The 16,478-nt window shown below is 44.7% G+C and overlaps 1 protein-coding gene across 1 annotated transcript in view; it reads right to left on the bottom strand.

The window, feature by feature from the left end:
- Positions 1-16,478, bottom strand: part of Dnah8 (dynein axonemal heavy chain 8) — a 313,617-nt gene that overhangs the window by 282,939 nt on the left and 14,200 nt on the right. The window contains exons 4-8 of the mRNA XM_045156110.1: positions 16,095-16,229; positions 11,355-11,439; positions 7,401-7,552; positions 5,364-5,553; positions 1,941-2,104 (exon numbers count right to left, since the gene is read on the bottom strand). Coding sequence (XP_045012045.1) covers positions 1,941-2,104; positions 5,364-5,553; positions 7,401-7,552; positions 11,355-11,439; positions 16,095-16,229 — 726 coding nt within the window. The remainder of the gene's footprint in view (positions 1-1,940; positions 2,105-5,363; positions 5,554-7,400; positions 7,553-11,354; positions 11,440-16,094; positions 16,230-16,478) is intronic.

Genomic DNA, 16,478 nt, shown 5'->3' with positions numbered 1-16,478 from the left:
TTAAAACTGAATATTGTTTTTTTAAAAAAAAAAACTCTTAGCATCTAAAGGATAGAGAGGACCTTTATCATAATTCGTATCTACCAAAAATCCACAAACATACTTAAAAGTGAAATTTTACAGAATATTTTGCTCCTTAGAAAGGGGGGAGGCATGATAAGTTTGCTACTTTGACCATCCACTTCTATCCCATTTAGTAAAGGAAGTCCAAGAACAAAATAAGTAATTAAAAGTTAAACAGAAAAAAAAAAATGTTAAACAGATTTAATTTAAAAAAAAAAAAAAAAAAGGCTGTGCATGGTGGCGCTCGCCTTTAATCCCAGCACTTGGGAGGCAGAGGTAGGAGGATCGGTGTGAGTTGGAGGCCACCCTGAGACTACACAGTGAATTCCAGGTCAGCCTGGGCTAGACTGAGACACTGCCTTGAAAAAAAAAAAAAACAACGAAAAAAGAAACCTGACATAATCACAGGCAATATGGTTGGTCACATCTGTAAAATTCAGTAACACTGTGGGTGGGAAGATGGCTTAGCCTGTGAGGACTTGGTGCAAGCAGAGGGGTCTGACAGGGCTGATTTGTCCCGAGTCTGATTCCTCAGCATCCAGGTAAGCAGCTGGGCATGCACACAAGCCCGCATGCACATTCTCATGCATGCGTGCATGCCCACACAGAAACCCAGCCCTGTATCCACACATCCACAGTCAAGAAGCAAAGAGAGGCGAATGCTGATGCTCAGCCAGCTTCTTCCTTGTTTTGTTGTTTCTTTGTTTGTTTGTTTTGAGGTAGGGTCTCACTCTAGCCCAGGCTGACCTGAAATTCACTCTGTAGTCTCAGAGTGGCCTCGAACTCACAGCCATCCTCCTATCTGCCTCCTGAGTGCTGGGATTAAAGGCGTGCGCCACCACGCCTGGCTTAGTCTCTTCCTTTTAACACAGCCCAGGATCCCAGCCCATGGAACGATGCTGCCCATACTAAGGTGGGTCTCCTCATCTCCATTCATCTAACCTAGAAACTTGCTGGCAAACACACCCACAGCTTTATTAGGAGGGTGATTCTAGATCCAATTAAGTTGACCATGGAGACTGAGCACTACACTACACATGATAATGCAGAGTAAATCAAGATAGCATTGCCTGCCCAATACACTGGCCACGATTAAACAACTGACATTTGGAGGTTAAGGTGCTTGCCTGCAAAGCCTCTGGAGTTCACTTGTAGTTGCTACAGGCCCCAGCACATTCATTTGAGCGAGAGAGCTAAAGAGAAAGAGGCAGACAGAGAGAGGTTGAGAGAAAGAGAAAATGGGCACACCAGGGCCTCCAGCCACTGGAAACGAACTCCAGCCACAGGCACCACCTCATGCGTCTGGCTTGGATGGGTCCTGAGGGGAAGTGAACCTGGGTCCTTTGGCTTTGCAGGAAAGTGCCTAAACTGCTAAGCCATATCTCCAGCCCAGATTGTCTTGTGTTTTAAGCAGAGAGCTGTGGACTTGCCATTGGAATGGGCCTGGCCTGAACCTGTGTGACAATTGGAACAATGGCACTGATCACCAGGGAGGAAATTATTCGGTGGCTGGTAATGTGGTTCCTCACTGTGAGCTAGCGTCCTCTCGACCTCCTCCCCTTCCTCTCCCCCTCCCACTCTCGCTCTCTCTCTCATAGTGAGTATTAACAATAGTCAGCTATTTGAGGATGGCTACTTCCTGTTCTCATTATGTAATTCCCAATCCATGGCGTGATGATTTCCTCCTGAATGTGAGAAATGCCTTACAGCTGACTTGGAGTGACCAGTGATTTTTCTCTCAAGCCAAAGAGCAAGTCAGGCTCCAAAGCAGAGCCTAGAAGAAAGGCAGACCCCTCTGACATTAGGGGCAAAATGCCACGGCTAGGACGCACGAGCACGCTGCTACACCTGCTCAGTCCTGACCCGAGCGTCCCCACCTGCTCAATCTGCTTGTACCATATCATCAGCACCTCCTCCAGCTGATGCACAAGCTCAGAATTGCTCGCTGCAGACGTCACCTCCTCGAAGGTGTGAAGTCTGGAAAAGTCGATATTGTCAATCTTCTTTAACATCACTGTTCCCTCAATGCTTATTCGAGCACCTTAAAGGGAAGGGGAAAAAAATTTTAAATAAGTGTTTAATGACAGTGGGGTAGATGTCGAGATGTGATTTGAAGCTATAAATCAATGAAATATAAGAGAGCTAGTGTTTTATAGAAATATGCTTCTAGGACTGGAGAGATGGCTCAGCCATTAAGGTGCTTGCCTGCCAAACCTGATGCCCCACGTTCAATACCCCACTACCCATGTAAAGCCAGATGCACCAAGTGGTTGTATGCATCTAGAGTTCATTTGCAGTGGCTGGAGGCCCCGGCACTCACTCTCTCCTCTCTCTCTTTCTACTTACAAATAAATAAATAAAATACTTTTAAAAGAAATATAAAACTGGGGGCTGGAGAGATGGCTTAGCGGTTAAGCGCTTGCCAGTGAAGCCTAAGGACCCCAGTTCGAGGCTCAACTCCCCAGGACCCATGTTAGCCAGATGCACAAGGGGGCACATGCATCTGGAGTTCGTTTGCTGTTGCTGGAGGCTCTGGCGTGCCCATTCTCTCCCTCCCTCCCTCCCTCTCTCTCTCTCTCCCTCTTTTTTTTTTTTTTAATGACATAACTATTCTAAGTTTTTTTTTGTTCATTTTTTATTTATTTATTTGAGAGCAACAGACATAGAGAGAAAGACAGATAGAGGGAGAGAGAGAGAATGGGCGCGCCAGGGCTTCCAGCCTCTGCAAACGAACTCCAGACGCGTGCGCCCCCTTGTGCATCTGGCTATCGTGGGACCTGGGGAACCGAGCCTCGAACCAGGGTCCTTAGGCTTCACAGGCAAGCGCTTAACCGCTAAGCCATCTCTCCAGCCCTCTCTCCCTCTTTCTCTCTGTCTGTCACTCTCAAATAAATAAAAAATTTAAAAAAAAAAAAGAAATATAAAGCCGGGCTTGGTGGCACACACCTTTAATCCCAGCCCTTGGGAGGCAGAGGTAGGAGCATCACTGAGAGTTCGAGGCCACCCTGAGACTACATAGTGAATTCCAGGTCAGCAGCCTGGACTAAAGTGAAACTCTACTTCAGAAAACCAAAAAAAAAAAAAAAAGATAGAAATATAATTCTAGGCTTCTGACTTGCCTGGCCAGAGCCCTTCTCGGGCTTCTTTCACTAAATAAATCTTGTCCCAGCTGTTGAACAGAAGAAGTACACACACACACACACACACACACACACACACACACACACATTTCTATTTCTTTTTTTGTTTGTTTGTTTTTTTGTTTTTTGTTTTTCGAGGTAGGGTCTCACTCTAGCCCAGGCTAACATGGAATTCACTATGTAGTCTCAGAGTAGCCTCAAACTCTCGGCATGCTGGGATTAAAGGCATGTGCCACCACGCCTGGCACACACACACACACACACACACACACACACACACACACACACATTTCTAAGGGCAGGGGATATAGCTGAGCAGGTAGAATGCTTGCTCAGCATGCACAATGCCCTGGCTGTGATGCCCAGCACCACATAAGCTAGCGTGATGGTCCACGCCTGCAATGCCAGCACTTGGGATAGAGGATCAGAAATTCAAGGTCATCCTCAGCTACATAATGAGTTTCAGGCCAGGCTGGAAAACATGAGACTCTGTCTTAAAAAAAAAAAAAAGAAAAAGAATTATTTAAAGTTAGGGGAGGGCCAGAAAGATGGCCTAGCAGTTAAATCACTTGCCTGTGAAGCCTAAGGACCCAGGTTCGATTCCTCAGTACCCACATAAAGCCAGATGCACAAGGGGGGCGCACATGTCTGGAGTGCATTTGCAGTGGCTAGAGGCTCTGCCATTCTCGGACTCTCAGTCAGTCTCTCTCTCTCTCTCTCTCTCTCTCATAAATAAATAAATAAAACATTGAAGTTAGGGGAGCCTGGCAGGGTGGCCCATGCCTGTGATCCTAGCACTTGGGAGATGGATACAGGAGGATCAGAAGTTCAAGGTCATCTTCCAACTGCATAGCAAGTTTGATGCCAGCCTGGCCACATGAGACCCTGACTTCAAAAAGCAAGCAAGCAAGAAATACAATTCTAATTGATCATTAGATTGTGACTTGATTTGTAAATCAAATTATATTTATTTATTTATTTTTGTTTTTTCAAGGTAGGGTCTCACTCGAGCCCAGGCTGACCTGGAATTCACTATGTAGTCTCAGGGTGGCCTTGAATTCTGGGCGATCCTCCTACCTCTGCCTCCCAAGTGCTGGGATTAAAGGGATGCACCACCATGCCTGGCCCAAATTGTTTATTTTATAATATTAAGTTATAAAAATACACATTTCCAAGAGTTCACCACTTAATGAAAAAGTTTTCATTAAGAACACAGGAAGAGGGGCTGAAGAGATGGTTCTGTGGTTAAAGGCACTTGCTTGCAAAGCCTGATGGCCAGGGTTTGATTCTCCAGTACCCACATAAAGCCAGATACACAAAATGGTGCATGTGTCTGGAGTTCACTTGTAGTAGCAAGAAGCCCTGTAGTGCCCATTCTCTCTCGCTCTCTCTCTCTCTTTTTGTTTTGGTTTTTCAAGGTAAGGTCTCACTCTAGCCCAGGCTGACCTGGAACTCACTATGTAGTCTCAGGGTGGCCTTGAACTCATGGCAATCCTCCTACCTCTGCCTCCTGAGTGCTGGGATTAAAGGCGTGAGCCACCACGCCCAGCCCTCTGTCGATCTCTCTCTCCCTGTGCAAAGATGGCACAGCTGGTAAGACCACTTGCTGCATAAGCACAAGGACGTGAGGTCATGGCCCAGCACCCACGCTACACATGCCTATAACACTAACACTAAGGGAGGCAGAAACGTAGCTTCACAGGGGCTTGCTGACCAGGCAATCTAACTGAAAAATGGTTAGGTTCAGGGAGAGATACTGTCTTAGGGAACAATGCAGACAAGCGATAGAGAAGGTCACCTAACATCCACCTCTGGCCTCCAACCACATGTGCATGGGGCACACAGATCTGCACAGCACGGATGCATATACCACATGCACACACACACACACACACACACACATACACACACACAAAATCCAGGAAGAAATTTCTCCTACTTAATACAAAATTTCAAAAAACAAAATATACCTGTTTCTGTAAAAATCCCTGAAAATGAGGGTCTCACACACTGTTCCATCTCACCTCTAGACCGCATAATTACATTCACTTACATTTTCTCTTAGGACGGAGACATTTTTATGAATGTTTGCTTTTAATAACACATCTCATATATAAGGTGTTCCGTTTTAGTTTAGTAAGCATTACATTTTGTACTTACCATCTAAAAATGAAAGGTATCTGTTGATGGTTTCAGTGAAAAGGTGCTTCTCAGACTCTCCCTGCTTGGACTGGTTCAAAGCTCCCCAGTTGTTTGTTGCAAGGATAGCTGGTAGAAATATGTTTGACAGCATGTTCTTGATCCCATTTAACAGTCCTTTTGAGGCATCCAAGACAGTAAATAGCACCTCCTAAAAGGTATTCAATGGTTGTATGTGAATAAATCCGTTAAGAAACTAAAAACCATCAAGTTATTTTTCATTTGTAATAAACAAGTGAGATATTTTGTAAACTTATCAGGAGGACAGAAGTGGTTATGAGTATTTGAGAGTGCTAAGATCAGTAACTCATTTGGTCACAGAGCTTTGTTTTGGAAACCCAAAAGCCTGGGTCTACACCAGGGAAGGAACAATGAAATTAGCCCTTGACTCAGAAAAATGATCAGTAACAGTTTTCAAAAGCTCAAAAAAAAAAAAAAAAGGAAAGAAAAGAAAAACAGAGCTGGAGAGACGACTCAACGGTTAAGGCACTTGCCTGCAAAGTCTAATGATCCACGTTTGACTCTCTAGGACCCACGTAAAGCCAGATACACAAAGTGGTGCATGCATCTGGAGTTTGTTTTGCAATGGTTTGAGGCCCTGGTGTGACCATTCTCTCTCTCTTTCTGCTTGCAAATAAATAAATATTTTTTTTAATCACTTGGAGAGGTAGGAGAATTGCTGTGAGTTCGAGGCCTCTCTGAGACTATATAGTGAGATCAAGTCAGCCTGGGCTAGAGTGAGACCCTACCTTGTTGAGAACCTGCACTGACTCAGGCAAGGTAACAAGAATTGACTTCTATGATCAGTTCAAAGTCTTACGACAGTCCTGCAAGGAGGGTGTCATTCCTGATTCAAGTATGTCCCAAGTCTCAGAAAGGATGGGAAACCGGCCAGAGGGCCCACTGCTAATCGGTGGCAGATCTAGGAGGCAAATTCTGGTCCAGCTGAGTAGCATCCTGCTTTTCCCATTCTGCCACCCTGCCTTCTTCCCCACACTAAGTAAGCAACACTCCCTTCTTGCAAAAGTATTAAAGGAATAAAATACTCTGTTGGAGAGATGGCTCAGTAGTTAAGGCACTTGCCTGCAAAGCCAAAGGACTCAGGTTTGATACCCCAGGGCCCACATAAGCAAGATGAACAAAGTGGCTCATGCATCTGGAGTTTGTTTACAGCTGCTGGAGGCCCTCGCATGCCCATTCTCTCACTTTCTCTCTCTCTCTCAAATAAATAAAAAAATAAAATATAAAAAAAGGAAATGGAATTTTTGTAAATTCTAAAGGCAGTCTCTACAGGGTACATCAAACCAAGCTCGGTTATATCTAATGTCCTATAATTTATTTGAAAATATGAATACAGAGCTGGAGAGATGGCTTAGCTGTTAAAGTGTTTGCCTGCAAAGCCAAAGGATCCCGGTTTGATTCTCCAGGACCCACGTAAGCCAGATACACAAGGGGAGGCACATGCATCTGGAGTTCATTTGCAGTGTCTGGAAGCCCTGGCATACCATTCTCTCTTTCAAATAAATAATTAAATATCATATATATATATATATATATATATATATATATGTACATATGTATATATATGTGTGTGTGTGTGTGTGTGTGTGTGTATGTATGTGTGTGTGTGTGTGTGTGTGTGTGTGTATATACACGCACACACACACATTCTTTTCTGGGCACTCAAATCAATCATAGGTATAGAAAAAGCGAGGAAGAACCGGGCGTGGTGGTGCACACATTTAATCCCAGCACTTGGGAGGCAGAGGTAGGTGGATCACTGTGAGTTTGAGACCACCCTGAGACGGCATAGTGAATTCCAGGTCACCCTGGACTAGAGTGGATCCTACCTCGAAAGATAAAAATCAAAAGTCCAAACAACAACAAAAAAAAAAAAAAAAAAAAACAAAAACAGAAAAAGAGAGGAAAGGAATGCGAAAATGTGACCGTGAAAGAACACCAATATGTAATTATATCTTTACAAGAAATTAAACCTACCTCATGAACACCTTTAGTATTTACAGCTACATCATTACGGCAGCGAACGAAAAATACACACAGTCCTTTCAGTTTCTCCGGGGCTGCGCTGTCTATGTACAATCTCATTATCTTTGCGCCCTTTGGTACTCCGGCAAAAGTTCGACCACATTCTGGAAAAAAAAGCAAGAAATAAAAGGTCACATGACTTGGCCATGGGACCACATATAACCGAGCAACTGTGACACACCGTGGCTTGCTGTTGCACTTTACTGAGAAGTTTGTGACATCATCCCGGAATAAATTCCGTCCTCCAAACCCCTGGTAGGAGGCAGCTTGAGGAAGGAAAGGGTATATTCTGGCGAAGGGTCTCAAGGCAAAGTGTCGCATCGTGGCAGGGAAGGAAGGGAGCAGAAACGGGAGGCGGGCTGCTCACCTCTGCAGCCAGTGTCAGGGAGCAAAGACGAACAGCAAGTGGGGCCACACTATAAAACCTCACCCCACCCGCCCTGTACACACACTCCAAAAGATGGTAGTACCCACAATTCTTTTCTTTTTTGCACAAGGGTGGGGGCATGCCAGAGCCTCCTGCCACTGCAAACAAATTCCGTGCGCTTGCACCCGCTTTGTACACCCAGCTAACTCGGCTGGCTGGGGAAATGAGCCTGGATCGCAGGCTTTTGCAAACCAGTGCCTTTGACCCCTGAGCCATCTTTCCAGCCCCGAGCTACGGGTGCTTAAATTGCAGCATCCCCAGTTCTCTTTCCCTGACCTTGAACTTTCACTTTTTTTGGCCCTGACTCAAGACCTTCACACACACACTGTTCCTCCAGGCCATCATCATTCGCCTATGACATTACTACCCGTTGTTCAGTTTCAGGTGAGCTGGCCCTGTCTCAGGAAGGCTTTACTGAGAATACTGAGGAGGAACAGATCCACACTAAACACACTCATGGGGTTTATAATGAAGTAGTTCTCCTCCTCTTTTTTTTTTTTTTTTTAAGTATCTGGGATTGAACCCGGGGCTTTGTACACCTAGGCAACAACTCACCAGAGGCACATTCCTGGCCCCTTTAAGCTAATTTTAATAAGAACTAAACATTGAACCATAAATATCTAATTTTAAGAAACTATTTATGTTATTTTTTTTAATTTATTTATTTATTTATTTATTTGAGAGCGACAGACACAGAGAGAAAGACAGATAAAGGGAGAGAGAGAATGGGCACGCCAGGGCTTCCAGCCTCTGCAAACGAACTCCAGACGCGTGCGCCCCCTTGTGCATCTGGCTAACGTGGGACCTGTGGAACCGAGCCTCGAACCGGGGTCCTTAGGCTTCACAGGCAAGCGCTTAACCGCTAAGCCATCTCTCCAGCCCTAAGAAACTATTTAAAGTATGACAGTTCCATTAGATGGCTGGTTGCAATATTAGGGACTGGTGAGATGACTCAAGAGATTAAAGGCACTTGCTTTTATAAAGTGCCTTTATATAGCAGGTGCACAGTGAGAGAGACATAAACATTTAACTAACAGATTAAATTTACCACTGTTGTACTTTGCAACAATACTAACTAAAAATATGTCCACCTTCTGTTCTGGGAATTCTCCCGAAACATTCCTACTAATCCACCCAGAGTTAGCTTCAATGTTAGTCTTGCTGCAAACAATCTAAATTGTAACAGGAGATCATTTTTTAACATCATAGTTACATCAGCCTAGTGAACTGCAGTGCAACTATTAAAAATTTCTAAATGTGTGAATTGTTGGCATGGAAAAGTCAATGTTACCAAGTTTTAAACATCAGTATAGGGCTGTGGAGCTGGCCCAATGGTTAAGGTGCTTGCCTGCTAAGCCTAAGAACTCGTATTAAAATCTTTAGGTCCCATGTAACCCAAATGCAATGCTGCACATAAGCCTCAAGGGGGCAGAAGTGTCTAGAGATCGTTTGCAGTGGCTGAAGACCCTGGAGTGCCCATTCTCTCTCTCTCAAAAATAAATAAAGAAAGAAAAATAAACAGTGTAGGGCTGGTGAAATGGCTTAGCAGTTAAGATGTTGGCCTGCAAAGCCTAAGGGCCCCAGTTCAATTCCCCAGTACCTATGTAAGCCACAGTGGCACATGCGTCTGGAGTTCATTTGCAGTAGCTAAAGGCCCTGGTGCACCCATTCTCTCTTTCTCTCTATCTGCATCTCCCTCCCTCTCTCTCTCTCTCTCTCTCTCTCTCTCTCTCTCTCTCTCTCTCTCGCTTTCTCTCAAATGAATGAATAAATAAATACAATGTGTTTAAAAAAGTGTAGAATAATACATAGAGTTGCATTCCATTAAAAAATAAAAAATAAAAATCCGGGCGTGGTGGCACACACCTTTAATCCCAGAACTTGGGAGGCAGAAGGAGGACAATCACTGTGAGTTCAAGGCCACTCTGAGACTACATAGTAAATTCCAGGTCAGCTTGGGCTAAGCTCAACCCTACCTCGAAAACTCAAAAAAAAAAAAAAAATTTAAAAGCATGTATATAGCAAAACAGTTCCAGAGGGACATTAACAGTGCTTTCACCAACTGAATGGTGGCACTCTAAGTGGTTATTTTCATCCTAATTGTAGATTGTTTCTCTCTTTCTAGAATTGTCAGGTATCATTTTGATATTTAACCAGCAATTAATTTTAAAAAAAAATGAGATGGGCGTGGTGGAGCATGCCTTTCCCAGCATTTGGGAGGCTGAGGTAAGAGAATGGGCATGAGTTTAAAGCCATCTTGGAGCTACAGAGTGAGTATCAGATCAGCCTGGACTAGAGTGAGATCCTGCCTAGAAAAAAGTACAAAAATAAGCCTATGTATATTAATATATATATATATATATATGTATATATCTATTTATATATATACACACATATATGTATATATACATAAATTTTAACAGTAAACAGCACCAAGAGAACATCTGAGGTTCTCTGGTCTCCACATGCATGTGCACATACATGCAACACACAAGAAAAAAATACAAGCATAGCCTAAAGCAATAGCAGAAGAAAGTGAGAGAAAAAAAATCGAAAGCAGGAACATACAGAAAGCACATCCACAGGACCTAGATGGTAAGTGGCCTGATAACAAAAGGACAGCCTGTGTAGCTAACTTACCGAAACAAAGGTTTAATAACTTGGCTGCATGTTAATTGTCTTAGGCATAATATGAAGCGCGGAGGGGGAAAAAAAAAACACTAGACCGTGTGATTGACAGCAGACACAGCCTCAAGACGCTGAGCCGGGGCCACAGCGGGCCAGCTGCTGGGCTCCGGAGTTAGATGCATGACCATTTCTAGTTATCAAAAAACATATGGACACAATAGAGACACCTGTTCCAGGGAACTGCAATTAAATTCTAATAGAAGTGTGTATTTCCCAGTAGAGGCCAATGGCTTCTACACAGATGTCTCTCTTAAACCATAATGACAGTGTCCCAGATGTTTATTGGGACTCAGAGTGAAATGTTATTAAGAAACTATCTTTTTCAGATATGCATCTAATAAAATTTTCTTTCTAAAAGACAAGAATGCTGGCTGGAGAGATGGCTCAGCCGTTCAATGCACTTGCTTTAAAATGAGAACAAGAATCCTGAATGGAGGGCTGGGGAGATGGCTTCGTGGTTAAGCACTTGTCCATGAAGCCTAAGGACCACGGTTCAAGGCTCGGTTCCCCAGGACCCACGTAAGCCAGGTGCACAAGGTGGCACATGCATCTGGAGTTCGTTTGCAGTGGCTGGAGGCCCTGATGTGCCCATTCTCTCCCTCTGTCTCTCTCTCCCTCTTTCTCTCTCTGTCTTTCGTTCTCAAATAAATTAGGGGGGAAAAAAAGAAGAATCCTAGCTGAAGAGATGGCTGCTTAAAAGAGAAGAGTATCTATTGCCTAAGATGAAAATACACTACACATTAACATTCATTAGTTAATCACTAGCCCGTTTCCTCACCAAACCTCCTTACCAAGACCTGGCACATCTCCTTCCTGGTACAAAAACTTCAATGTCTTATAGCCATCTTTCTCAAAAAAACGGAGAAATGGGTCCAGCTGAAAATAAAAGAGAAAATGATGATCAATAATATGATTAGAGAACTACAACAAAACTTAACAAGTAGGCCGGGTGTGGTGGTGCACACCTTTAATCCCAGCACTCGGGAGGCAGAGGCAGGAGGATCGCCATGAGTTCGAGGACACCCTGAAACTACATAGTGAATTCCAGGTCAGCCTGGGCTAGAGGGCGACCCTAAAAAGAAAAACAAACAAACAATAAAACAACTGTGGAAGCATTTCACACACCATGACCCATGAGCATCATATTGTATGTGAAGAAAATAAGACTCAATAACTTCATTGAAGGCGTACAGATACGGTGCCTGGTAGCAGCTTCTGGAATCCTTCCTAGTTTGGACACGGAGGAGGACGGACTAAAGGTTCAAGGCCTTCCAGATCTATAAAATGAGTTTGTCTAGCAACACAGTAAGACCCTGTCTCAAAACAAAATATAAAAAGAGGGATGGGAAGTCAGTTGTGGTGGCACACGCCTTTAATCCCAGCACTCGGGAGGCAGAGGTAGGAGGATCGCTGTGAGTTCGAGGCCACTCTGAGACTAAAGAGTTAGTTCCATGTCAGCCTGCACTGGGCTAGAGCTAGTATTGGGATTGAAGGTGTGCACCACCACACCCAGCTTCTCCCATACTTTTGAGTACAAAGTAGAAAACTAAATAGGTCATGTGAGCAAAATCTGTACCCACCCATCCCCTGCCCACAGCAAATGTGAAATACTGTTGGCTCATTCCTTCCTTTAGCCCCACTGGTTCTGTACTCAAGTCTCTCTCTCAGGTTGTGAGTTCCCCTCCCCTTATTGATAGGGGACAGAGATTGGCTAGGCAATCAGGTAACAGAACGCCAAAAGTGAATGGTGTTTTATTCCCTGACTAAAAGCAGGCTACATCACTAAATTTGTAGAAAGCTGGATGTTACATCCTCCAGGAAAGATCTCTACATTAAGCTTGCACCCTTCCTAGAGGACAGAAACTTTTTGTTGCTGTTGTTCCTTTTTATTTAGTTAGTTGAGAGTGACAGAGAGAAAAAGAGGCAGAGAGAGAGAGTGAGAGAGAGAAAGTGAATGGGCATGTCAGGACCTCCAGCCACTGCAAACAAACTCCAGATGCGTGTGCCCCCTTGTGCATCTGGCTAACATGGGTCCTGGGGAATCAAGCCTCAAACCTGGGTCCTTAGGCTTCACAGGCAAGTGCTTAACTGCACTTAAGCCATCTCTCCAGCCAGAGGACAGAAACTTTGATCCTTACCTAAGATTACTGGCAAAGCTGTGAAAACTGATCTCTGTCCATAGTAACCTGCCACCATGGTCATCATCACATAGCCACTCCCATAAAAAAAAAAAAATTAAAAAAAAAAAAAACAGATCTAGCCGGGCGTGGTGGCACACACCTTTAATCCCAGAACTTGGGAGGCAGAGGTATTAGGCTCACCATGAGTTCGAGACTACATAATGAATTCCAGGTCAGCCTGGGCTAGAGCAAGACCCTACATCAAAAAAGAAAAAAAAAAACAAAAAACAAAACAAACAGATCTGAGTCTCGAGGAGGGCTTCTAAAACCCCCTCCTACCTCCCTGGGCAAGAGCTCCACCTTGCTTCCTTCTCTTCTGTTCTAAGCTTAAGCCCCCTTCTTTTCCTCCTCCTAAAGCTTTAAGCTACAATAGAATCTTTCTGAACCTTTATCCTCTGGCCCATGGATTTCATTCTCTGCCTTCATAGGATGAGGATCTGGAAACACCCCCATTGCATTTGTGTACAAGGAACCCAAAATTCCTGTATCATTATTATTTGGGCAAAGTAACCCAAGTCTAACAAAACCAGTCCCTTTTGGATGGTGGATTTCAAATCTTAGCATGCACCAATCACATAGTCTTTAAATATATTGTATATGTGTGTGTGTGCATGGGACAGGGTCTCTTGGCACCACAGATGAACATCTGTCTGGCTTTAAAAGAGTAGCTGGGGAATTGAGCCCAGGCAGACAGGCTTTACAAGCAAGCACTTTTAACCACTGAGCCATTTCCCCAACCCGACATAGAGGGCTTTTTATATTTTTTTGTTATTTATTTATATACTTTTGGTTTTTCGAGGTAGGGTCTCACTCTGGTCCAGGCTGACCTGGAATTAACTAAGTAGTCTCAGGATGGCCTTCAACTCATGGCCATCCTCCTACCTCTGCCTCCCAAGCACTGGGATTAAAGGTGTGCACCATCATGCCTGGCTTCATAGAGGGCTTTTAAATACACAAGATGCTAATCCTGAGAGTCTTGGGAGTGCATTTGAGAACCAACACTGTGGTGGTTTGAATCAGGGGTCCCCCATAAATTCATGTGAATGCTTGGTTCCCAGGTGGTGGCAAGTTTGGAGGTGGACCCTTGCTGGAGGAGGGGTGTTGTTGGGGGCCGGCTGGGGGGTATTCTAGCCAGCTTCCCTTTGCTGGAGCTCAGTTCACTCTCCTGCCACTATTTTCTACCTGCTGTGGCAGGGGGTGAGGTCCAGCCTCTGTTCATGCCATGCTTTCCCCTGCCATCATAGAGCTTCCCCCTCAAGTCTGTAAGCCAAAATAAACAACTTTCCTGTCAGCTGCTTTTGGCCAAGTGCTTTGTGCCAGCAGTGAGAAGGTGACCTCAACAATCACCGAAGAGATGGAGTGGAGCGGCGGAGATGTGTGGCTTTGCCCTTGAACCTTCTACTCTTCCATCTTCCACACGAACTTGCCTCTCCTCTCTCTCTCCCTCTGCTTGTAAATAAATACTATATAAAATAATTGGGCTGGAGAGATGGCTCAGCAGTTAAAAAGGAATTAAATGGGCTGGGGAGATAGTTCAGTCAGTAAATGTTTTGCCTCCCAAGCATGAGGACCTAAGTTCAATCCCCAGTACGCCTGCAAATGCTAGGGATGTGCGTATAATCTAAGTTTGGGGGAGGCAGAGAAAGGTGGATGCTCCTGGTGATTGTTGGCCAGCCAGTTTCGTCCAATCAGTGGGCTCTTGGCCCGTGAGAGCCCCTGTCTTGAAAGAGGTGGACAATGGGCCTAAGGCAGACACCAGAGGTTGTTCTTTGGCCTGCACACACATATGTTTGTACCCTCACACACACACACACATACGCCCACATACATGAATGTGCATGCACACTAGGCGAATGGAAAAGGGGCGGAGCCAGGCATGGTGGTGCACACCTTTCATCTCAGCAGAAGGAAGAGGAGGAGGAATGTTGTAAGTTCAAGGCCTGCAGAGTGAATTCCAGGTCAGCCTGGGCTTAAATGAGACCCTACCTCCCAAAAAAAAAAAAAAAAAAAAGACAGGGGACCACAGACAGGAGAGATGGCTCAGCAGGTAGAAGAGCTTGCTGCTTAAGTTTGAGGGTCTCATAGGCCCTGAGAAGCCCAGAGTTCAATTTCCCAGCACCCATACATACAATAAAAGCTAGAGTGGCCACACATGGCTGTAACCCCAGTCTTTTAAGGATGGAGATCAGAGAGTCACTGGGGCCTGCTATCCAAAAGTAAAAATGGCAACTTCAGGTTGAGAGGGAGACTTCGTCTTAAGGAAGTAGGAGGATGAGGAAGAGAGGAGGGCAGCCAACGTTCTCCTCTGGCCTCCACAGGAACCCAAATAGCCACAGGAGAAGGAGGACATTAAGACAAGCGAAAAGAACCCATCTTGAAAATGACAGACTCTCCTTACCATTAAGTGGTATTGTTCCCAGTCAGGACCACCTCCAAAATGTGTGAGGCTCGGGGTCAAACGAAAAGACAGCACCACTTGATAAGAATTGTTAAGGAGGTTGCTGGGGAATACAGCCCAGCTATAGAGCAGTTGGCTGCCAAGTATGAATTCCTGAGTTGGATTCCTAGCACAAGAAAATGGAGGAGGAAGGGGTGGAGGAAGAAGGAAGCCGAATGATGTCAGGATAGCTGCATAAAAACCTCAAAGTGAGGGCTGGAGAGATGGTTTAGAGGTTAAGTCGTTTGCCTGCAAAGCCAAAGGACCAAGGTTTGATTCCCCAGGACTCACGTAAGCCAGATGCACAAGGGGCACATGCGTCTGGAGTCTGTTTGCAGTGGTTGGAAGCCCTGGTGTGCCCATTCTCTATCTGTCTCTCTCTCTCCTCTCTCTCTACTTACAAATAAATAAATAAAAATAAATATTTTTTTAAATCTCCTCAAAGTGAGCATAGGGTACTATGTGGCTATGCAGTCCGTAAATTCATGAAGGCAACCTTGGGTCGTGACCATGACTCCAGTTTCCTAAATCAGTCATCTTTTATTCAGACAAGCAATGGATAATGGAGCACTAGGAAGGATCTATGAAGTCCTGTTCCTGGCCAGCCTTGGCTATACAGCAAGTTCAAGATCAGCCTGGGCTACTAGTGATCTTGTCTAAAATAAAGAAATGAGCAAGCCAGGCACAGTGGTCAAGCCTGAATCTCAGCACTTGGGCAGTGGTGGAGGCAAGAGGATCAGGAGTTCAAGTACATCCTCAGCTGCATAGCAAGTTGGAGGCCAGCCTGGGCTACATGAGACGTCTCATGTACATACATATGATTCAATCAAGGGGCAGGGTCTGTACCTAGGGAGTAAATCAATTGTTTAAAATGTACCAAATATCAAAATCGTGAAGGTGAGACTTGAACTTACTGATGGGCAATCCAATATTAATTCTTCGACAGTCACCAGGTCCAGGCCAAGTTTGTCGGCTAGAATTTCAAATATATATTTGTATGATGGGTCGATGCTCATTTTTCGGGCTTCCCTTGCTTCTCTAAATCTTGCCTAAAAGAAATGACATGTTGGGGGAGGGGAAAACATACAATGATGAAAACACACCAAAAGACTTCATTTAAAAGAGGGGGGAAAAAAAGCTCGGGCATGGTGGCGCACACCTTTAATCCTAGCACTGGGGAGGCAGAGGTAGGAGGATCGCCATGAGTTCAAGGCCACCCTGGGACTCCATAGTGAATTCCAGGTCAGCCTGAGCTAGAGTGAGACCTTACCTTGAAAGAAAGAAAGAAAAAATCTCAG

The sequence above is a fragment of the Jaculus jaculus genome, chromosome 8 (genome assembly GCF_020740685.1).
Source record: "Jaculus jaculus isolate mJacJac1 chromosome 8, mJacJac1.mat.Y.cur, whole genome shotgun sequence".
Taxonomy (NCBI): Eukaryota; Metazoa; Chordata; class Mammalia; order Rodentia; family Dipodidae; genus Jaculus; species Jaculus jaculus.
Note: the sequence above shows the minus strand (reverse complement) of the source record. Positions and strands in the feature narration are given on the sequence as shown.